The 15,724-nt window shown below is 38.5% G+C and overlaps 2 protein-coding genes across 2 annotated transcripts; both read right to left on the bottom strand.

The window, feature by feature from the left end:
* Positions 1 to 47: 47 nt before the first annotated feature.
* tmem165 (transmembrane protein 165) lies at positions 48 to 6,460 on the bottom strand. The gene is made up of 6 exons (XM_084920548.1): positions 6,106 to 6,460; positions 5,410 to 5,635; positions 5,124 to 5,299; positions 4,245 to 4,427; positions 3,938 to 4,043; positions 48 to 1,862 (listed from the first exon to the last, which is right to left on the bottom strand). The coding sequence occupies exons 1-6, from the start codon at positions 6,256 to 6,258 to the stop codon at positions 1,786 to 1,788; spliced, it is 921 nt and encodes a 306-aa protein (XP_084776674.1). The 5' UTR covers positions 6,259 to 6,460; the 3' UTR covers positions 48 to 1,785.
* A 2,884-nt stretch (positions 6,461 to 9,344) lies between these two features.
* On the bottom strand, positions 9,345 to 11,844 carry srd5a3 (steroid 5 alpha-reductase 3). The gene is made up of 5 exons (XM_084922628.1): positions 11,571 to 11,844; positions 11,289 to 11,440; positions 11,031 to 11,216; positions 10,815 to 10,940; positions 9,345 to 10,146 (listed from the first exon to the last, which is right to left on the bottom strand). The coding sequence occupies exons 1-5, from the start codon at positions 11,789 to 11,791 to the stop codon at positions 9,887 to 9,889; spliced, it is 945 nt and encodes a 314-aa protein (XP_084778754.1). The 5' UTR covers positions 11,792 to 11,844; the 3' UTR covers positions 9,345 to 9,886.
* Positions 11,845 to 15,724: the final 3,880 nt, after the last annotated feature.

Below are 15,724 nucleotides of genomic sequence, written 5' to 3'. Positions count from 1 at the left end.
CTCTCTGTATTCCTCCTCACCACTCAACTCAAACACGGCACTAAATGTTAGTTTAGAAATCAGACAACACATGAAACTTTTTTATTGATCTTTTTTTTTTTAAAGACATAGGCATTTCAAAGAACCTGTATTACAAACAGAAGTAGTTCACAGCCTGTCAAATATTGACAACACAGCTTTAGCCTGTTCACTTAAAAAAATATTTCCATTGCTTGTACAGTAATATCATCCACCCTTTGTCAATACATATGCCTAGAAAGGAAAAAGAAAAGGAAGCTAAATAAATACGTACCATTTAAAAATGAAGGGTGAAATTTAGGTCTAAATTAAGTTCGGTCGAGCTGTCACCGCAGATCCAACACAGCTAAGAGAAGTGGCTTCTACTGCAAGTCTTGTGTAGGATAAATAATTTTTGTACCTGATGTAGTCCTCTTTACAATCTGTCTCAGTAACTGTGAGGTTCGTGCTGGAAATGGCTTTAATCGCAGAGGAAGACTCAACCTGTCAGGGTGACTCCCGGCCCTTTCTTCAACCTAATCCCACGTCTTGTCCACCGTTACCGTCTGATACCATTATGAGTAAATACGATTATCATTTCTGAAGAGGTTCCCGTGAACTGTAGATAAACCCAGGATGCTGACATTCAAATACAGGTAAGTAGAGGTATTCTAGTGGTTCAGGTCTCTGTAAAGGACTGCTCTTATGTGAAACTAGGGGAAAAAAAAAATCTTGTATTTACAAAAGAAAAATAAAAAAAAATCTCAGTGTAAGTCAGATCACAGAAACTGTTGCTATAAATGTGCAGCTGGTTCTGGTTTTAGTATTTTTCCTCTGAAGTAAACAAGCTCTTTGACAATCTGCAGAACACCAGACGGGGATATGCTCTACAGCTGTCCCACATCTGACATGTAGCAGCAGTAAATAGTACTTGAGACATGTTCACACCGTTGGAAATAATGTGTGGTAACTGCAGGGGAGCTATCTGGATAGTGTGTGATGTTAGCTGTGCCATTTGCACACTGGTCCAATCTGACAGAGAATCTGAATGCACTCTCACATACACCTCTGTAAGGTGTGTGTTTAAAAAAAAAAAAAAAAAAAAAAAGAAGAAGAAGAAGAAGAAGAAGAAGAAGAAGCTAGTAACAGATGGTGGAAACAACAGTAACACCAGCCTCAACTGCTGTACTTGGGAGGAAACTGGCGGCTCATATTCTGCCAAAAGTCACCTGACAGCAAAGGGGCTCATTCTTAACATTTAAAATAGACATTAAAAACGGAAAAGACTTTTTAAATAGACTAAGTTCCTTTGCTGAGATGTTACTATGAGGAAAGTTGGCTTCAGTTTCCGAGCCACCTGTAGAACGTTATAGGGCAGCAATCAGTAACAATCTCGTTTTCTCTCACACACCGTGTGAAAAGAATACAAGTTTTAAAGAGTGTGACAAAGTCCTCCCTCCTTTCTAAGCTCGCACCTGTTAATCAGGCCTCTGTGATTCAGTCTTTCCTTCATTAGACGAGATGAAGATGAAACACACCTTGTAAGCAGTCAACAAACACATTTCCCATGAGGTTTGGATGCCACCTACAGGTTGTTAATTAACCTCTGAGAAATCCAACTGATTCACAGATCACAAAGGAACAGAGACGTTCAAGGAAAGGAAGACAGGACTCCAACTCTTTGTTGAGTCCTTTAGACTTAGAGGGTCGAAACTAAAATGCATCTACAGCAACTTGATCAAATGTTACAAGTATTTACAGAGTGAACCTGAAAGTCTTTCCTCCAATTTAAGGTCCAGTTTCTGGTGTGATGAACAGGGCAGACAAGGCAAATGCCAGAAAAACAATTCCTCCAATGATTGTAACTACAGAAACAAAACAAGAAAACAAAATGTCAGTTAAGCAAACATTTTCAGATTAAACAAGGCACAGATTTATTTGACACTAAATTGGTTTCATTTTTTTTATTTTTTTGATCTTTTAAATCTGATGTAGCTATATGAACAAACTACTGAATCTTTCTGTGAAGCCCCATCACGGGTCATCTTGAGGTTTTTGTAGCAAATGTGAATTCACCAGTAATTTTCATGATGGTAAAACCAAATGATTACAGCATTGCATCACTAGGAAGGACTCCCAGGAGTCTCAGCATTCCTGTGAGGGAAGTTAGGGGAGGACAAATGGTCCAATTTCTTCACCGACCATGTTAAGAAAATTTTAATTGAATCATATTAGGTGGAGGCAGCAGACTGAAGTCTTAGAAATAGGAGTGTCAATGGTTCAGAATCCAAACTAAAAGTGACTTTGAAATAGGTCTGCAAATAAGGATTCATTTAGTAATTGAGTATTCTATTGATTAGTCCATCGATTAACTGAGCAATCAGATAAGAACTTATTAATGAGCAATAATAAATATTCAAAAGAGGGGGAAACCCCCCACCACAGTTCTTTCAAAATATACTGCTCGTGTGTTTCCATTTTATATAACTGCATACTGGATCTTTCAAAAAACACCTAAACCCTTTAATTAGTAATATTTTATCCTCTGGATGAGGTAGGTTTCATGTGTATGTGTTTGTCTGCATCTGTGTGTGTCTGCATGTTTGAGTGTGTTAGTGAATGAATGGGGTTGTATCTGTAAGCCTTTAAAGGACTATGTGTTGGCTGAAGTCTGTCCTGTGCTATTATGCAAAATTTTCGTGCTGCTGAAAACAAGACGTTATGATGGTGCAGATGTTAATAATGACATGTTAATAATAAGTCAGTGTCCGACTTAACAGCCACAGGTCAGCAAACTTTATATATATATTTTTTTTACATATTAACAGTTTTATTCATATTTAATTTCACTTTAAATCTGAAAGACAAATTTGTGAAAGCCTTGAAATATTGTCTAAACACCCCATGACCTCCTTTAGACTCCCTCCTGCTTGTTTCAGGTATCATTATGATACAAAATGGGACGGCTTTCGTCAGGCTTCAGCCAGCTGCCTAATTTTAAACATGGTATCAGGCCAAGTTAACAGCTCATTTGGATATTTTAATGCAACTTCTGTAGCTTTACTATAGATTTTCACTGTATAAAACAAAAGGTTGGAGTTCGTTGATTGGATGGTTTGATGAAGACTCCCATTAGCTTTTTCCCAGTAAAGGTTTTAATGGTGACCACAAGAACAGCGCTGCTGTTTTGGACACTAGAAAAACGTTTTCTTTCACTCTGAGGTCACCATCTCAGTAACGGCTCCCCCTCTTTGCTCTTCACCGTGCGTGTAGACAGACTCCATGTTAAACGTCATCATCATCATCACTGCTGCTGTTGTGTTATTATACTCTTGTTGAAAAACATGGGCCTAATACTGACATATTTTATTCACATGCCTGCTCCTAGATACGTTTCTAATGAAAGTGTTAGTGGTGAAACGCTCATGTTTACATGGAGATGACTGAGCGCCACACAGCCGTGTGTTAAACAAAGGAGAAAATTTGTGTCGAAGATTTTTTTTTTTTTTTTTTTAATCGTCTGGTTATTTGAATTATTCAATGAGTCATTACAGCTCTACTTTGAAAGTTTTTACTTTACTTTTTATTTTTAGACTGCACTCTACAAATACCTACTTGATTTTTTTAAAAATAAAAATGCATTTCAATCATTGTAAAACGTGGGCTGTAAATTGTGTGTGTACCATTTTTGGGCAAAATAATAATTAGTTTAACAGTAGATCGCTGTTTTCTCTCTCTGTTTGTTTTTAAATCTGATCCACCTAATCCATCAAACCTTAACAGGATTGTCTACAAATATTTTGATAATTATTGTGTGTAAACAGAGCTGCCTCCAGAGGAATTCTCCCAGGAGAATAGGAACCCACTTCTCCTACCTGTCTTTTTTTTTTAATTAAAAAAAATAAATAAATAAAAAATTGCACAATTTAGGCCATCTTACCTGTTCTAACCGATATCTTCTGGGCAATCATTCTCCCTCCTATCACAGCCAGACCTGTGCACAGACAGTGTCCAATGGTGCCGCCCACTGCGACTCCAAATGGATCCTACGAATAAAAAACAAAAACAGTTTATATGCCTTTTTTTTTTTTTTTTTAACTCTTTTCTTAAATATTACCAGTGTATTAATACAGCAGCGACTAAAAGAAACAAACAGCCAATCAAAGTGAAAATGTATGGCCTCTATTTATTGTAAAATATATTACAAAGCATTAAACAGCAGCTGTCTAACAGTGAAAGTCACAAACCTCCCGGGCAGCTAGAATAATTGTAGTTAGCTGCGATCGGTCCCCCCACTCTGCGAGGAAAGTGAGAGTGAGGGATTGGATGAAGATGGGTGAGATGAAGCTGTGCCACTTTCCCTGAGGAACAGCAGTCCCTGTTCCAGCCTCCACATCTGCAGTCCCATTAGCGAGCTTAGTCCGCTGGAGCTGCACAGACAACAAGGCAAGAGGTTTGAAAGACAACCCAATAGAGTACTTTCACGGCTCAGTACCTGCAAGAGGCAGGGTTCACTTACAAGGGTGCTATACTTTGATCAAAATTTTGTCATGAGGTCCTCTGTGGATGGTCCAACTATATTCCTTATAACGGATTTGTTTTGATCAAGAGGATGTAGATTTATGTCCTCTACAAGTACACCTTAGAATGCATCCCGTGCAGATGCATAGACAGCATCTGCACGGGATTAAGCTTGACTTTGTATGACAAACTGTCACTATTGCTAAGAGGTTCAATTAGCCATCTGTTTTTTTTTTTTGATTTAGTCTACAGTACAGCACTTCGATTACAGTTCATAATGGTGCCATTCAATAAGACAGCCTCAGGCATCTTTAAAGTGCTCATATGCTCATATAGCCTGATGATAGAAACAGAATTTCCACACAACAAAAACTCACATCAGCAGCAGCAAAATGTAACTAGGTCTTCTGGGTGATTAAGTAATATGAGCCATTTGCGAATCACTAATTACTAAGCAAAATGGTGTCAGCAGTTAGTAACTGGACCCACTCAGGAGGGGTTTCTATTGCTGAATATGTAAATTATGTATGTGGACTGGAGTTGTACTACTGGATATTAAAAAATGATGGTGTTTTTCTAGATAGTTTAGTATCAAGTTAACTTGCCTCTTCGTCCTTCTTCTTGATCTCTGCCTGCACCTCCTCCAGCTCCTCCTGACCTTCATCTGGACTCATTTTTAGCCCCTCTCTAAGCATGCGAATACCGAAGATGGCAAACAGAGCAGTGGATACATAGTATGTGTAGATTCTTGGGATGATGGTAGTGGCATAGCCAAACAGTACTATGATGTGGGAAAGAAAAAAAAAACCAATGCGTATTTGTTATTTCTCAAGATCTGATCGAAGGGTAATGCCAAAAAACAGTCAAGGCCAAATCCAAAGTTTTACAAACCAGAAAGACAAGTCATGAATCCTAAGGCCAGCATAGCCCCGGCCAGCACGGTGAGGCGGTTGTAGCGCATGGCCATGATAGCAGCAATGAAAAAGGTCTTGTCTCCCAACTCAGAGACAATGATGACAGATAAAGAGGCAGCAAAGGCATGAATGAAGCCCAGGTTCCCTTTGGTGGAGACATCTTCAGAAACCACTGGGCCCGGTGGCTGGGCACTGGAGACTTTCTGCAAAGGAAATGCACACAGTGACTGTCAGCTGAATTACACACAGTTTGTAATAAAAATCAGTATGAGGTATTCAAGTTTGCCCTTGTTGGCTGTAACAAGCCGAAACGCGTTGGTCTATTATTAAAGTTGTTCATCTTCCCTCAAATGTTGCTGGAGTTCCTGCTTTGTGAATTCTTTTATCCTCTCCATGCACCTTGGAAGCAGGTGAAGGTGGCGGGGACATGACGATCTTCTCGTTGTGACACCCAAATGACTGTCACCTTAACTTTAAAGCAATTTCTTCACGATTAAAAAATTCAAGTGTAACTTTGTCCACTTCTGCTAACGTTACACCTGGAACTCTGCGAGACCTATCAGTTAGCACGAGCTCGGCTAGCCCGGGGCGCGAGGAAGAAGCGCGTCAAAGACCGCTTCCTACACATGACGATAAAACACTTAATTAGTGACAATGAAGCAAAACCTTTCACCTCTTGTGGGGGCTGTTCCGGGACAGCTTTTTGCTCCTCTTGAATAGCAGTAACACCGACCGACAAAAACAAAAACACGGCGGTGAGCGGAAACAAGACACACATCACATTTCTGCTAGCCCCACCATCTCTTCTGCCAGCCGCGCGAGGCATTATTACTTCTTCCGAAACACCTACACGACTCAATTTGCGCGCTAATTTCTCTCCCTCGTATCACTGCATGTTATCTGCAACAAAACCGTATAACTTCATATTTAGTAACCTATACAATTTGAGGTAACACACGTCACGATCAGACAGACCGACCGGGCCAACTCAACTCATGGGGGAAGTAGAACCGTGCTGCCGCAAAGAGGAGCAACGCAAACAGATGATTGGACGTTCAAATGAATGACGTGATATGTAAGCTGACGCACACAGCGAAGTGCTCAGTGAATGGACAATCTCATTGTCGATCATAATGCTATTTAAATATAGTTTTATTGTTTTCTTTCAATAGTTTTGCATTGAAAAAAAAAACTTGAAAAAGGGCCTTCTGTTTATTAGTTACAAATTTTCTCTTTATATATTTTTATGTAAAATTACTATTCTAATCCTAACAATAATGAGTGTTTGCCCCTCTAAATATCAGCCCATTTACTTTAAAAATATATTATTATTAGTAATAATATTATTTACTTTGAGCAGAAAATTTCCTTGGCAAATAATAAATTTGGGATAAGCAGAATAAACATTAAATAAAATTAAAGGGAAAAGAAAAAAAATACTGGCAGCCTTCACTGCTGCCCCTCAGCCTCCTAGTAGCCTCCTCAGTTTTAAAATCCTAGGTGACTTCCTTCTTGAGTTGTGGCATTACAAAGACTTTTAGAAAACTTGACCTCTGACCTTGACTTTGAGGTCGCTGAGATTCGAACTCATCTGAGTTTTTAGTAGATGATGCTATGTTATCAATTTGAAAGTCCTATGTCGCCTTAACATTCACAAACTTTGATGTCCAGCACGCCCGCCTGCCCAGTGGAATGAGGACAGTACTCCATCAGCCTTTTATAGGGATAAATAGGAAATAAAGAACGTGACCAGAGGTGGCAAAAGCACAGATATTCTCTACTTAAGTAGAAGTACTTATTAAAAGTCTTTACTCAAATTAAAGTAAATACAACTTAACCTTGTTATATTATTGTGATAATAAAATAATATTAGTACATACAAATACAAACTTTATTTCAGTCCAAATTGTAATTCTAATAAAGTTACTCAGCTTTAATCAGTTAAGTAAAACAAGAGCAGAGAAAAAGAGGAACATAAAAAATATATCCATGTTCTGTTGCCTACATTGTAGTGAGTGACTTTGCCTCAAAACAGGAAAATAGGAAGAGGTTAAAATGGAATTTGGCAGGTGGGAGAACTGGGAGGATCCATCACAGCACAGCAAACTAGCCTGTTTATACAACATTAACCTGCAGCTTATTTTCATACAACCATTAGATAAGTTATTCTACCTCAGCTTCTTTTCCAGCAGGTTTCACAATATGAAAAAGCACAATGTCAAATGTACAGTGCCCAATATCTGATGTAGAAACATAAGAACTTACATTTCCAGTTCATAAGCAGTCCTTGCCTTTACATATAACCTTTCTTTGTCCTATCCTGTTCTTATGTTTCTCCATCTCTGAGTGAAGTTTGCTCTCTTACTTTTCTCTCCCCGTGAAATACAGCAGCACACAAACAGTTTGTGAGTTTGCTGATGTTTGTTAAGCTGACAGAAATGCTGCATTTGAAATTACCTGCCACAATATTACTCCCTTCATGCTCCTCGCTACTCTTTAGTAGTGCAAGCAATAAGTAATGCAATTTCATCCCCTGACTTTGGCGTAAGGTTTTGCCTCTTTCTTCTCTTTTTACCTGGTGATTAATACACGAGTATGAATGTTTGAAGGTTAAAATAATAACTCTCCGCTGTGTAAGTAGTAGAAAATATGGATATTTGTTTAAAAATCTAGGGAGTAAAAGTAAAAAGTTGTCAGAAAGACAACTACTCAAGGGAAGTACAAAACCCTGAAAATTCTACTTAAGTACAGTAACTTAGCATTTGTATTTTCTTACTTCCCACCTCTGAACGTGACAATAAACACTTAGCAACGTAGCTGGAAATTACTCCAGTTTTCTGCAGACCTTTCAAAGAAAATAAAATTGTTCTTTACTACAAGTCATAAAACAGTTTAATATGGTATATGTACCTTTTTTATGGTATATTTACCATATGTGTGAACGATTAGTTTTCTGAGCAAAGATTGACGATTATAAACATCGCCATCTAGTGGAATCAACGTTCACACTGCAGGCGAAAGCGCATCAAATCCGACTTTTTTTGACCCTATGCGACCCATATCCGATCATGGTATGACAGTGTGAAAGCCACAAATCCGATATTGTCGAATCCGATCGGACTCACTTTCGTATGCGGCACTGAATTCGATACATATCTGATGTTTTAGAAAGCGACTGCTGTTTGAATGGTCATGTCGCATTAAATCCGTCTTTTACGACACTGACACAAGACAGACGCCAATTATCAGCGCCCGAGAAGACATCGCGAACGCTTCCGGGCCATCCAGTGTAGATGTTAGTGAACCTGTTGGGAAGACAACGTTGGAGAAACGTGAACATTTTATTTGTACTGTATAATCTGCAGATTCTGACAGAAATTTCCAACTATCATTTGAAGCACCGCTCCTCTCTAAAAACAGAAATAAGGATCATTATTAGGCCATTTGTAAATAACACAATAACGTTATAACTTAAAGCAAAATTGGGAAACGTAAAGTCCGAAACAAGTCTTTATATTAAGGGCCATCAGTCAAACAATACTGTTTGATCTGGGTCTAAACAGAGCGCGTTGTGTGTGACGTCTTCTTTTGTGCATGCGGGCCGCTTTGAGGGTTCACACTAGAGCGCGTTTGCTGTCACGTTTTATTTGTAGTGTGAACAAGCAGACAAAAAAATCGGATTTGATCAAAAAATCGGAATTGAGCATTAAGACCTGCAGCGTGAACGTAGTAAGTGGAGTTCTTGTGAATGAATCAGGGGCAATTTGTGGTCCAGTATCTAAAGGATAATGAATACATCATGCAAACTAGTGTACCTGAGGATTGAACCACCACACCCGATTGGTTTATGACTTGATTTCCCTCCTGAAAGTAACGTCCCCATGTTTGTGCCTCTTTAAACAACAATAATACTTTTTGTTGAATAAAGTTTCTTTATTCATTACAACAAGTCCATGTCATGTTACTTTTCGTTTTAAAGTAAAACTCCTTGTCGTTCCGGTATTAATACAATACATTCTGTTTTGCTATAAAAGAAAAATATTCAACACCACAGTGTTTTGCAGGTTTCTTTTTCACATAAACATTTAGAGATTACATTACCAGTTATAACTCGAGAGGTTGGCATACTGTAAAAGGAAGCAAAAGATTTTTAAGTACTTAATCGTAAGAAAAACAAGTTCTTAATGTAATGCACAAATGAATTCCAGCAATGTTCCTCACAGTGTCTTCACATCAGTCGGAGAAAGTTCTCACCTCTAGAGTCTTCTGCCAGAAATCAAACACAGTGTTGGCCTCTTAGCTGTCAAGCCGATTAGTTAAATTTGGAGGTTTGAAAGAACGTTTAGAAAAAGATGGCTTTTGCTCGTAAGGTTTCTGCTCCTCCGACATCTCTGGCAGTTTTCTTTACAGTTCCCATTTATTACCACAAAAAGACCAATACAGTGTCTGAGTATTCATAGCACAAAGGGTATAAATGCTCTTCTATGCCTTGGGTATGACTTGTATTTGCTAATGTAAAGGTCATGACAAAGCTGTCCTGCCAGTGCTTGGTTGAAGAGCACATACAGTACCACAAGCCACCAGGTGAAAGAGAAGCCTCTGAAAACAAAGCTCAACGAGATGTAGATCAGCAGCTCAGCAAAGTAATGGGGACAAGAAACCAGCTCAAACCAACCTCCCTTTGGCACTCTGTGAGTCAGCGTTTCCACTGTTCCTGCATGACACGACAAAAAACAAGAAAAAGTGACATCAGCAACTTTCAACGTTTACATAGACTGGTTTACCATTTCCAGTGTGTATCAGGTTAAAGCTGTGCTAATTAACAACTGATCAAATTACTGTCTGTTGTGAAATGTCTCACTCACGGCGCCAAACCCACAGAGAATTATCTCCCAGCTCTGCAGTTCCACTCAGCTCTCTGCAGCTTTTTAGCCTCCTTTAGCTAATGTTTTTTGAAATATTCATGCTTAAACATGGCCTCGGTTTTCAAAAAGCAAAAATAAAAAAATCAAATAAAAAATGCTGAAAGTGGGTCAATTGGCCATTTTTCAAAAATATAGGTTTTGAAAAGTATTTGATACATAAATCTAAAATTTAACAAAAATCATTACATGTATCCTAACTTTGGACCATACGTTCTTTAGGAAAATATAAGCTGGTTGAGCTAAAGGCAATTTGGAGATGGGATGACCCATGTGCTTTATGGTTAACACATAAACAGAAAACAGACAGCAGAGGAAGTTAACTTCAAGCTGTTAGTTCCTTGATCATTAATATGCAAATTCTCAGTCATAGCAATAATGCTGGAGGCAGCAAAAAACAAAAACAAAAACAAAGAAACAAAAAAACAAAACAGAGAGACAGAGAGTTTCCTAGGTTTACCTGACTTTCCAGTGCGAAGTCTGGCCAGCAGGACTATAGACTGATGCTGCAGCCACGAGGCCCAAATGAAGAGTAAAAACCCAGCAACAAGCAGCCAGTCCAGCTGAGAGAGGAGGGAGCTTCTCTCTAAAAGAAATGGTGGAAGCATCAGTACCACAAAGCAGATGAACCAGGGAATTATACACATAGAAGCACACAGAAAGCACCAACTCAAACCTTTTTCCATACGATCACAGCAGAGGATCGTCAACCCTAACATGATGTAATACCCCAGGCCGAACATATATTGTACCAAGTGCATCGCCCCATCAGAGAAAACGCTGACAAACAGGCACTCCAGCAGCCTCCTGAGGGAGTGGACCCACAGCAGCAGCTGCACCAGGACGGTGGAAAGCTGTGGGACTACAGACAACACTAACATCAAACACAAAAATGAATTAAACAGAAAAACAACCATTTTTTTCTTTAGCTTACCTTGACTGTCACTGCTGTGTGCACCAGTCAAAATGTCTAAAAAGTCGCTCAACCACAAAGGGTATGACTGATGCTGAAATATAAAGCTGAGGTACAAGACCAGAAGAAGACCATTCCAGCCAACAGAGACTGCATAGAAGTGCCAGAACCACCTGGAAGGGGAAAAGCATCCCACGTTTAAATATTTAAAAAGTAAATAATGATTCAAAACCACCTAAATGTTCGGTTAGATATAGTAGGATATAAAATACATTACAGTAAAGTTCTGTCATTCACCGTCACCTTTTTGGGACGTCAAAAACCCGCAGCCAGTCGTCTCGCTTTAAGCTCTGTTTAGTTTTTCCGTAACGAATAAGGTCCTGAAATAAAACGTAAGCGGGACACGTGTCAAATCTTCCCGGCAACAGTCGCGACACTTTGTGGGCACAAAAAGCAACGAGGAAGCACAAAGCCAGAGAAGACCACACAACGTTAATCACACTCAACCCTACTGAGCTCCACATCGTTTTGAAGCTGTGCGGGTCTGCAGTTATTATTTTGTGCAACACGGAAAAGAAGCCGCCGGTAAAACCTATCGCTAAGGTTCCGGATGAGATGCAATAACAGGGAATAGCAACCGGTTATTTCATTATAGCACAGTAAATGTATGTATTGATTTAATTAATCAATTTAATTATTTAAACATCTATATATTTATTTAATTGCAAAGTATTTTTGCATTTATTTTATTCGGCACGCACGGTTTTGAAGTGAGCATTACGACCCATTTAACGTTCGCACAGCAGAGGGCAGCATTTGAATCTTTCCCCATACACCCCCCGAAAATAGAGGTCTGGCCATGTAAACGGAGTCCAAAAATGTTTATGTTTGTGTAAGGGGAAGTTTTATTTTGAACAGGAAATGTTTAGTAATGTGCTAAGCAGGTATTTGGGGCAAAGATTTCATCATTTTATTTTTTTGATTGACTGACTGATAAATAAACAGCAACGCTAATACAGAAGTTGTCTATATAAAAATAAAGAACAAACTCAATTAGAAAAAACAAAAACAAAAACCCAACCCTGTAAAATGTGAATAAAAACAGAAAACAACGATTTTCAAATCTTACAAACCCATATTTTATTTACAATAGAACACAGAAAAGATCAAATGTTTAAACTGAGAAAATTTACAATTTTAAGAAAAATGTTGCAACATGTTTGCAACTGATTTTGGTAACTTGCAATATCTCAGTAACATGACTGAGTATAAAAAGAGCACCTCAGAACAGATGGGCAGTGGTTTGCCTTTCTGCAAAAAGCTGAATATAAAAATTGTGGAATATTTTGAGAATAATCTTTTTCAATGTAAAATTGTGAAGACTGTCAAACAATTCCCAGAATTTGAAGAAATGTTTTTGCATAAGAGACAAGGCCAAAAATCAATATTCAATGCCTATGATTTTCAGGCCCACAGAAAAATTGAAATTTTCAATTGTTTTAGCCAAACAAATAACACCACGTCCTCCAGGCAAAAGAGGAGATGGACAGTCTGGCTTTAGAGCTCAGTTGAAAAGCCTGCATCTCAGATAATATGGTGGTGCACCAATGCCTGGACCTGGCAGCTTGCACATCCAAAAGGGCATCAAAGCTGAAAGGTATATACAGGTTTTAGAAAAACAAATGCTCCCACCTGAATGTTGTTTTTGTTGCATATTTCAGCAAAACAATACTAAAGAGCGTACTGCATCTATTACAGCAACATAGGTTTGTTGTAAAAAATTCTGGGTGTTGAATTGGCCTGACTGCAATTCTGATTTTTCACCAACCGAGAACATTTGAAATATCATCAAACAAAAAATCTTAGATGTTGAGCAGCTAGAATCCTGTATCAAGGTATATATAGCAACATGCCTCCTCAGTTCCCAGACAGACTGTTGTTAAGAAGAAGTGCTACACAGCACTAAAAATGATCCTGTCCCAAGTTTTTGAGACATGTTGTTACTCTGAAATTCCAAATGAGCTAAAATTTTCTTAAAATGGTACATTTTCTCCAGTTTAAACACTTGATCTCCTTTTCCGTGTTCTATAGCGAATAATATATGCATTGAAGACATGTGCATTATGTTCTTTTATTTACATTTTACACAGCACCCAACACCTTGGAACTGAGTTTGTATAAAATAGATCAAAGCTACAAATCTGGCCAAAATCAGTATAGATTGGTTTTGCTGTTTATCTACTATATTGTACCAGGGAAACAAATACATTGGAATTCTAAATGGAAAAAAAAAAAACAGTTTCAAAGATCTTTATTGCACGATTTATAAACAATCCAAAATTAATTTGACAAAACACATGCACAGCAGCCCCTGCTGATGAATATCAGTATATTTTATCTTATTTGTATATGAATATCAGTTAGGGAGTAGTCTGAATGTCATATTGCCAAACTAAGTTAGTTTTGTAAACCTGTTGCCATTTGAGAAACCATGAAGCACTTTTTAACCAGTTCTGTGAAACATTTAGTGGATAAGAAGTATTGCATAAAATCTAATGTGTATAAAGCAGAGGTTCCCAAAGTGAGGGGGCGCAGAGCCATTGCAGGGGGGTCCTGGTATGAAAAGAAGAAGAAAAAAAAGAACGCTTGGACACTGCTAACATAATGGACAGGTTTTTGACGGGGCTCCCACACAAACGCAAAGCAGGAGATGAAGCATCGCCAAATATGTTTCCAAACCAACTTCCATCCAAGCCAAAGACTAGAAAATCTGGTGAAGCATATCTTCCCTTTGGCTTCACCTGCACGAGTGCCAATGTAGGTCTCTGCGACAGCATTAGTTTCCCCTGCATTGGGAGCACGCGCTGGGCTTTCCAAATCAGGGACAAACAGTATCCCACATTCTTGATTTTTAGTTCACAAACACTTCTTGTAATGACTAACTACTCCTGACATTTTGGAGATGTTAAGTCTTTATACAGTAAAGTTACAGCAGGATACAAATAATATCAGGCTGATCCTGCCACAATTTGTTCCCCCTTTCCAAATCACGGACAAACAGTATCCCACAGTTGTTTATGTTTTTGAACCCATTTTGCACAGAGAGACATTTTTTGAAAAATGTATTGGTAGTAATGTTGAATATTATTACACAGGAAAAAAACACAACTACACGTAAAATAATCACACCGTGATGCCTCTGCCTTTCTAAATGGAGGGACAGTAACTGCGTGTGTGTATGTAAGCGGGTAAAACCTGAAGATAGTAAGATTAACAGTATTTTGTCTCTATCTGCCTTTCTGCAATTCATCTCATGTAAACAATAACGTGGTGCACAGCCTGACGTTGAAAAAAGGCACATACAAGAACATTTTTCTTCTAAACAAAGGGGGGCCCAGCAAAAAAAGTTTGGGAACCACTGGTATAAAGTATTACATTTATGCTTTAGGTGGTAGGAGTTCTCACCCAAAGCAGTTTTTTTCCATAAACTGCACAGTTTCATAAAACGTGATTTTAAGGGCATGACTGAAGACGTTTAACTGACCTTGCAGCTTCAGTTCTTGATGCAGAGCAGGAAAAGTAAGTGTTTGTATGAAAGACTTGCCGAGGTCTTTGAGGCATTAGATTCCAGGATGCCTCTTAGAGGAGCACGGTATCCTGCCCGAGGAAGTGTGGACAGTTTCCTGCCTCCCTCCCTTCTCTGTCCTCAGTGTCCTTGTCTTTTTTTTTTCCTGTACCAAGAGCTGGACCTCCATTAGGCCCCAAAAGATTGCATAAATATCTCGCCAAGCTGGGGTTGCTTTCATAAATACCCTGTGAGCACATTTTGAAAGCATTAAAGGAGGAAGAAAAACTGAAATTTTCCAGTTCAGAGACAAAAGTCAGAAGTCTTGTAATGACAAAGTTTTTCATGTTGTTTTTATGTCAGTTGATCTTCACTAATGATTTAGTAATTTTATTCACTTGTTACAAATATAAGAGTCAAAAGGATTAAGAAAATGATTAAAATAATAAAAGACTCATTTTCTTTACTGTATCTGGACTGATCAAGTTGTGTCACCCCATTCTGAGCCTGGAAAAAAGCCCTCAAAGAAATCCAAAATATCAGAGAAATATCAGACATTGTACCAATGAGCGTGATACAGAAACTCGTGTAACTGACTATGCTCTTCTCCTTTCTTTATTCCACTCCAGCATATAAAAGACTATATCGACGTGTGTATGTTAAGTGGTAGGCTTGTACAGGGAATTCTGTCACAGTCTGGCTGCGAAGCAGACTGTGTGGGGTGAGGAGGTGGAACCAAGAGTTTTGTCATGCGAAGAGACAAAACAAGACTTGAGAGTGACAAAATCCAGCTGTTTGTTAAGGCTGGCAAAATAGTACAGAACAAAAGGCAAAGCTGAAACTAAACAATAACCTAAGCTGGGTGAACTAAGATTAAAACATGAAAAAACCT

Source organism: Perissodus microlepis, chromosome 23, assembly GCF_051167445.1.
Source record: "Perissodus microlepis isolate ML-2025 ecotype Zambia chromosome 23, ASM5116744v1, whole genome shotgun sequence".
NCBI classification, from domain to species: Eukaryota; Metazoa; Chordata; class Actinopteri; order Cichliformes; family Cichlidae; genus Perissodus; species Perissodus microlepis.
Note: the sequence above shows the minus strand (reverse complement) of the source record. Positions and strands in the feature narration are given on the sequence as shown.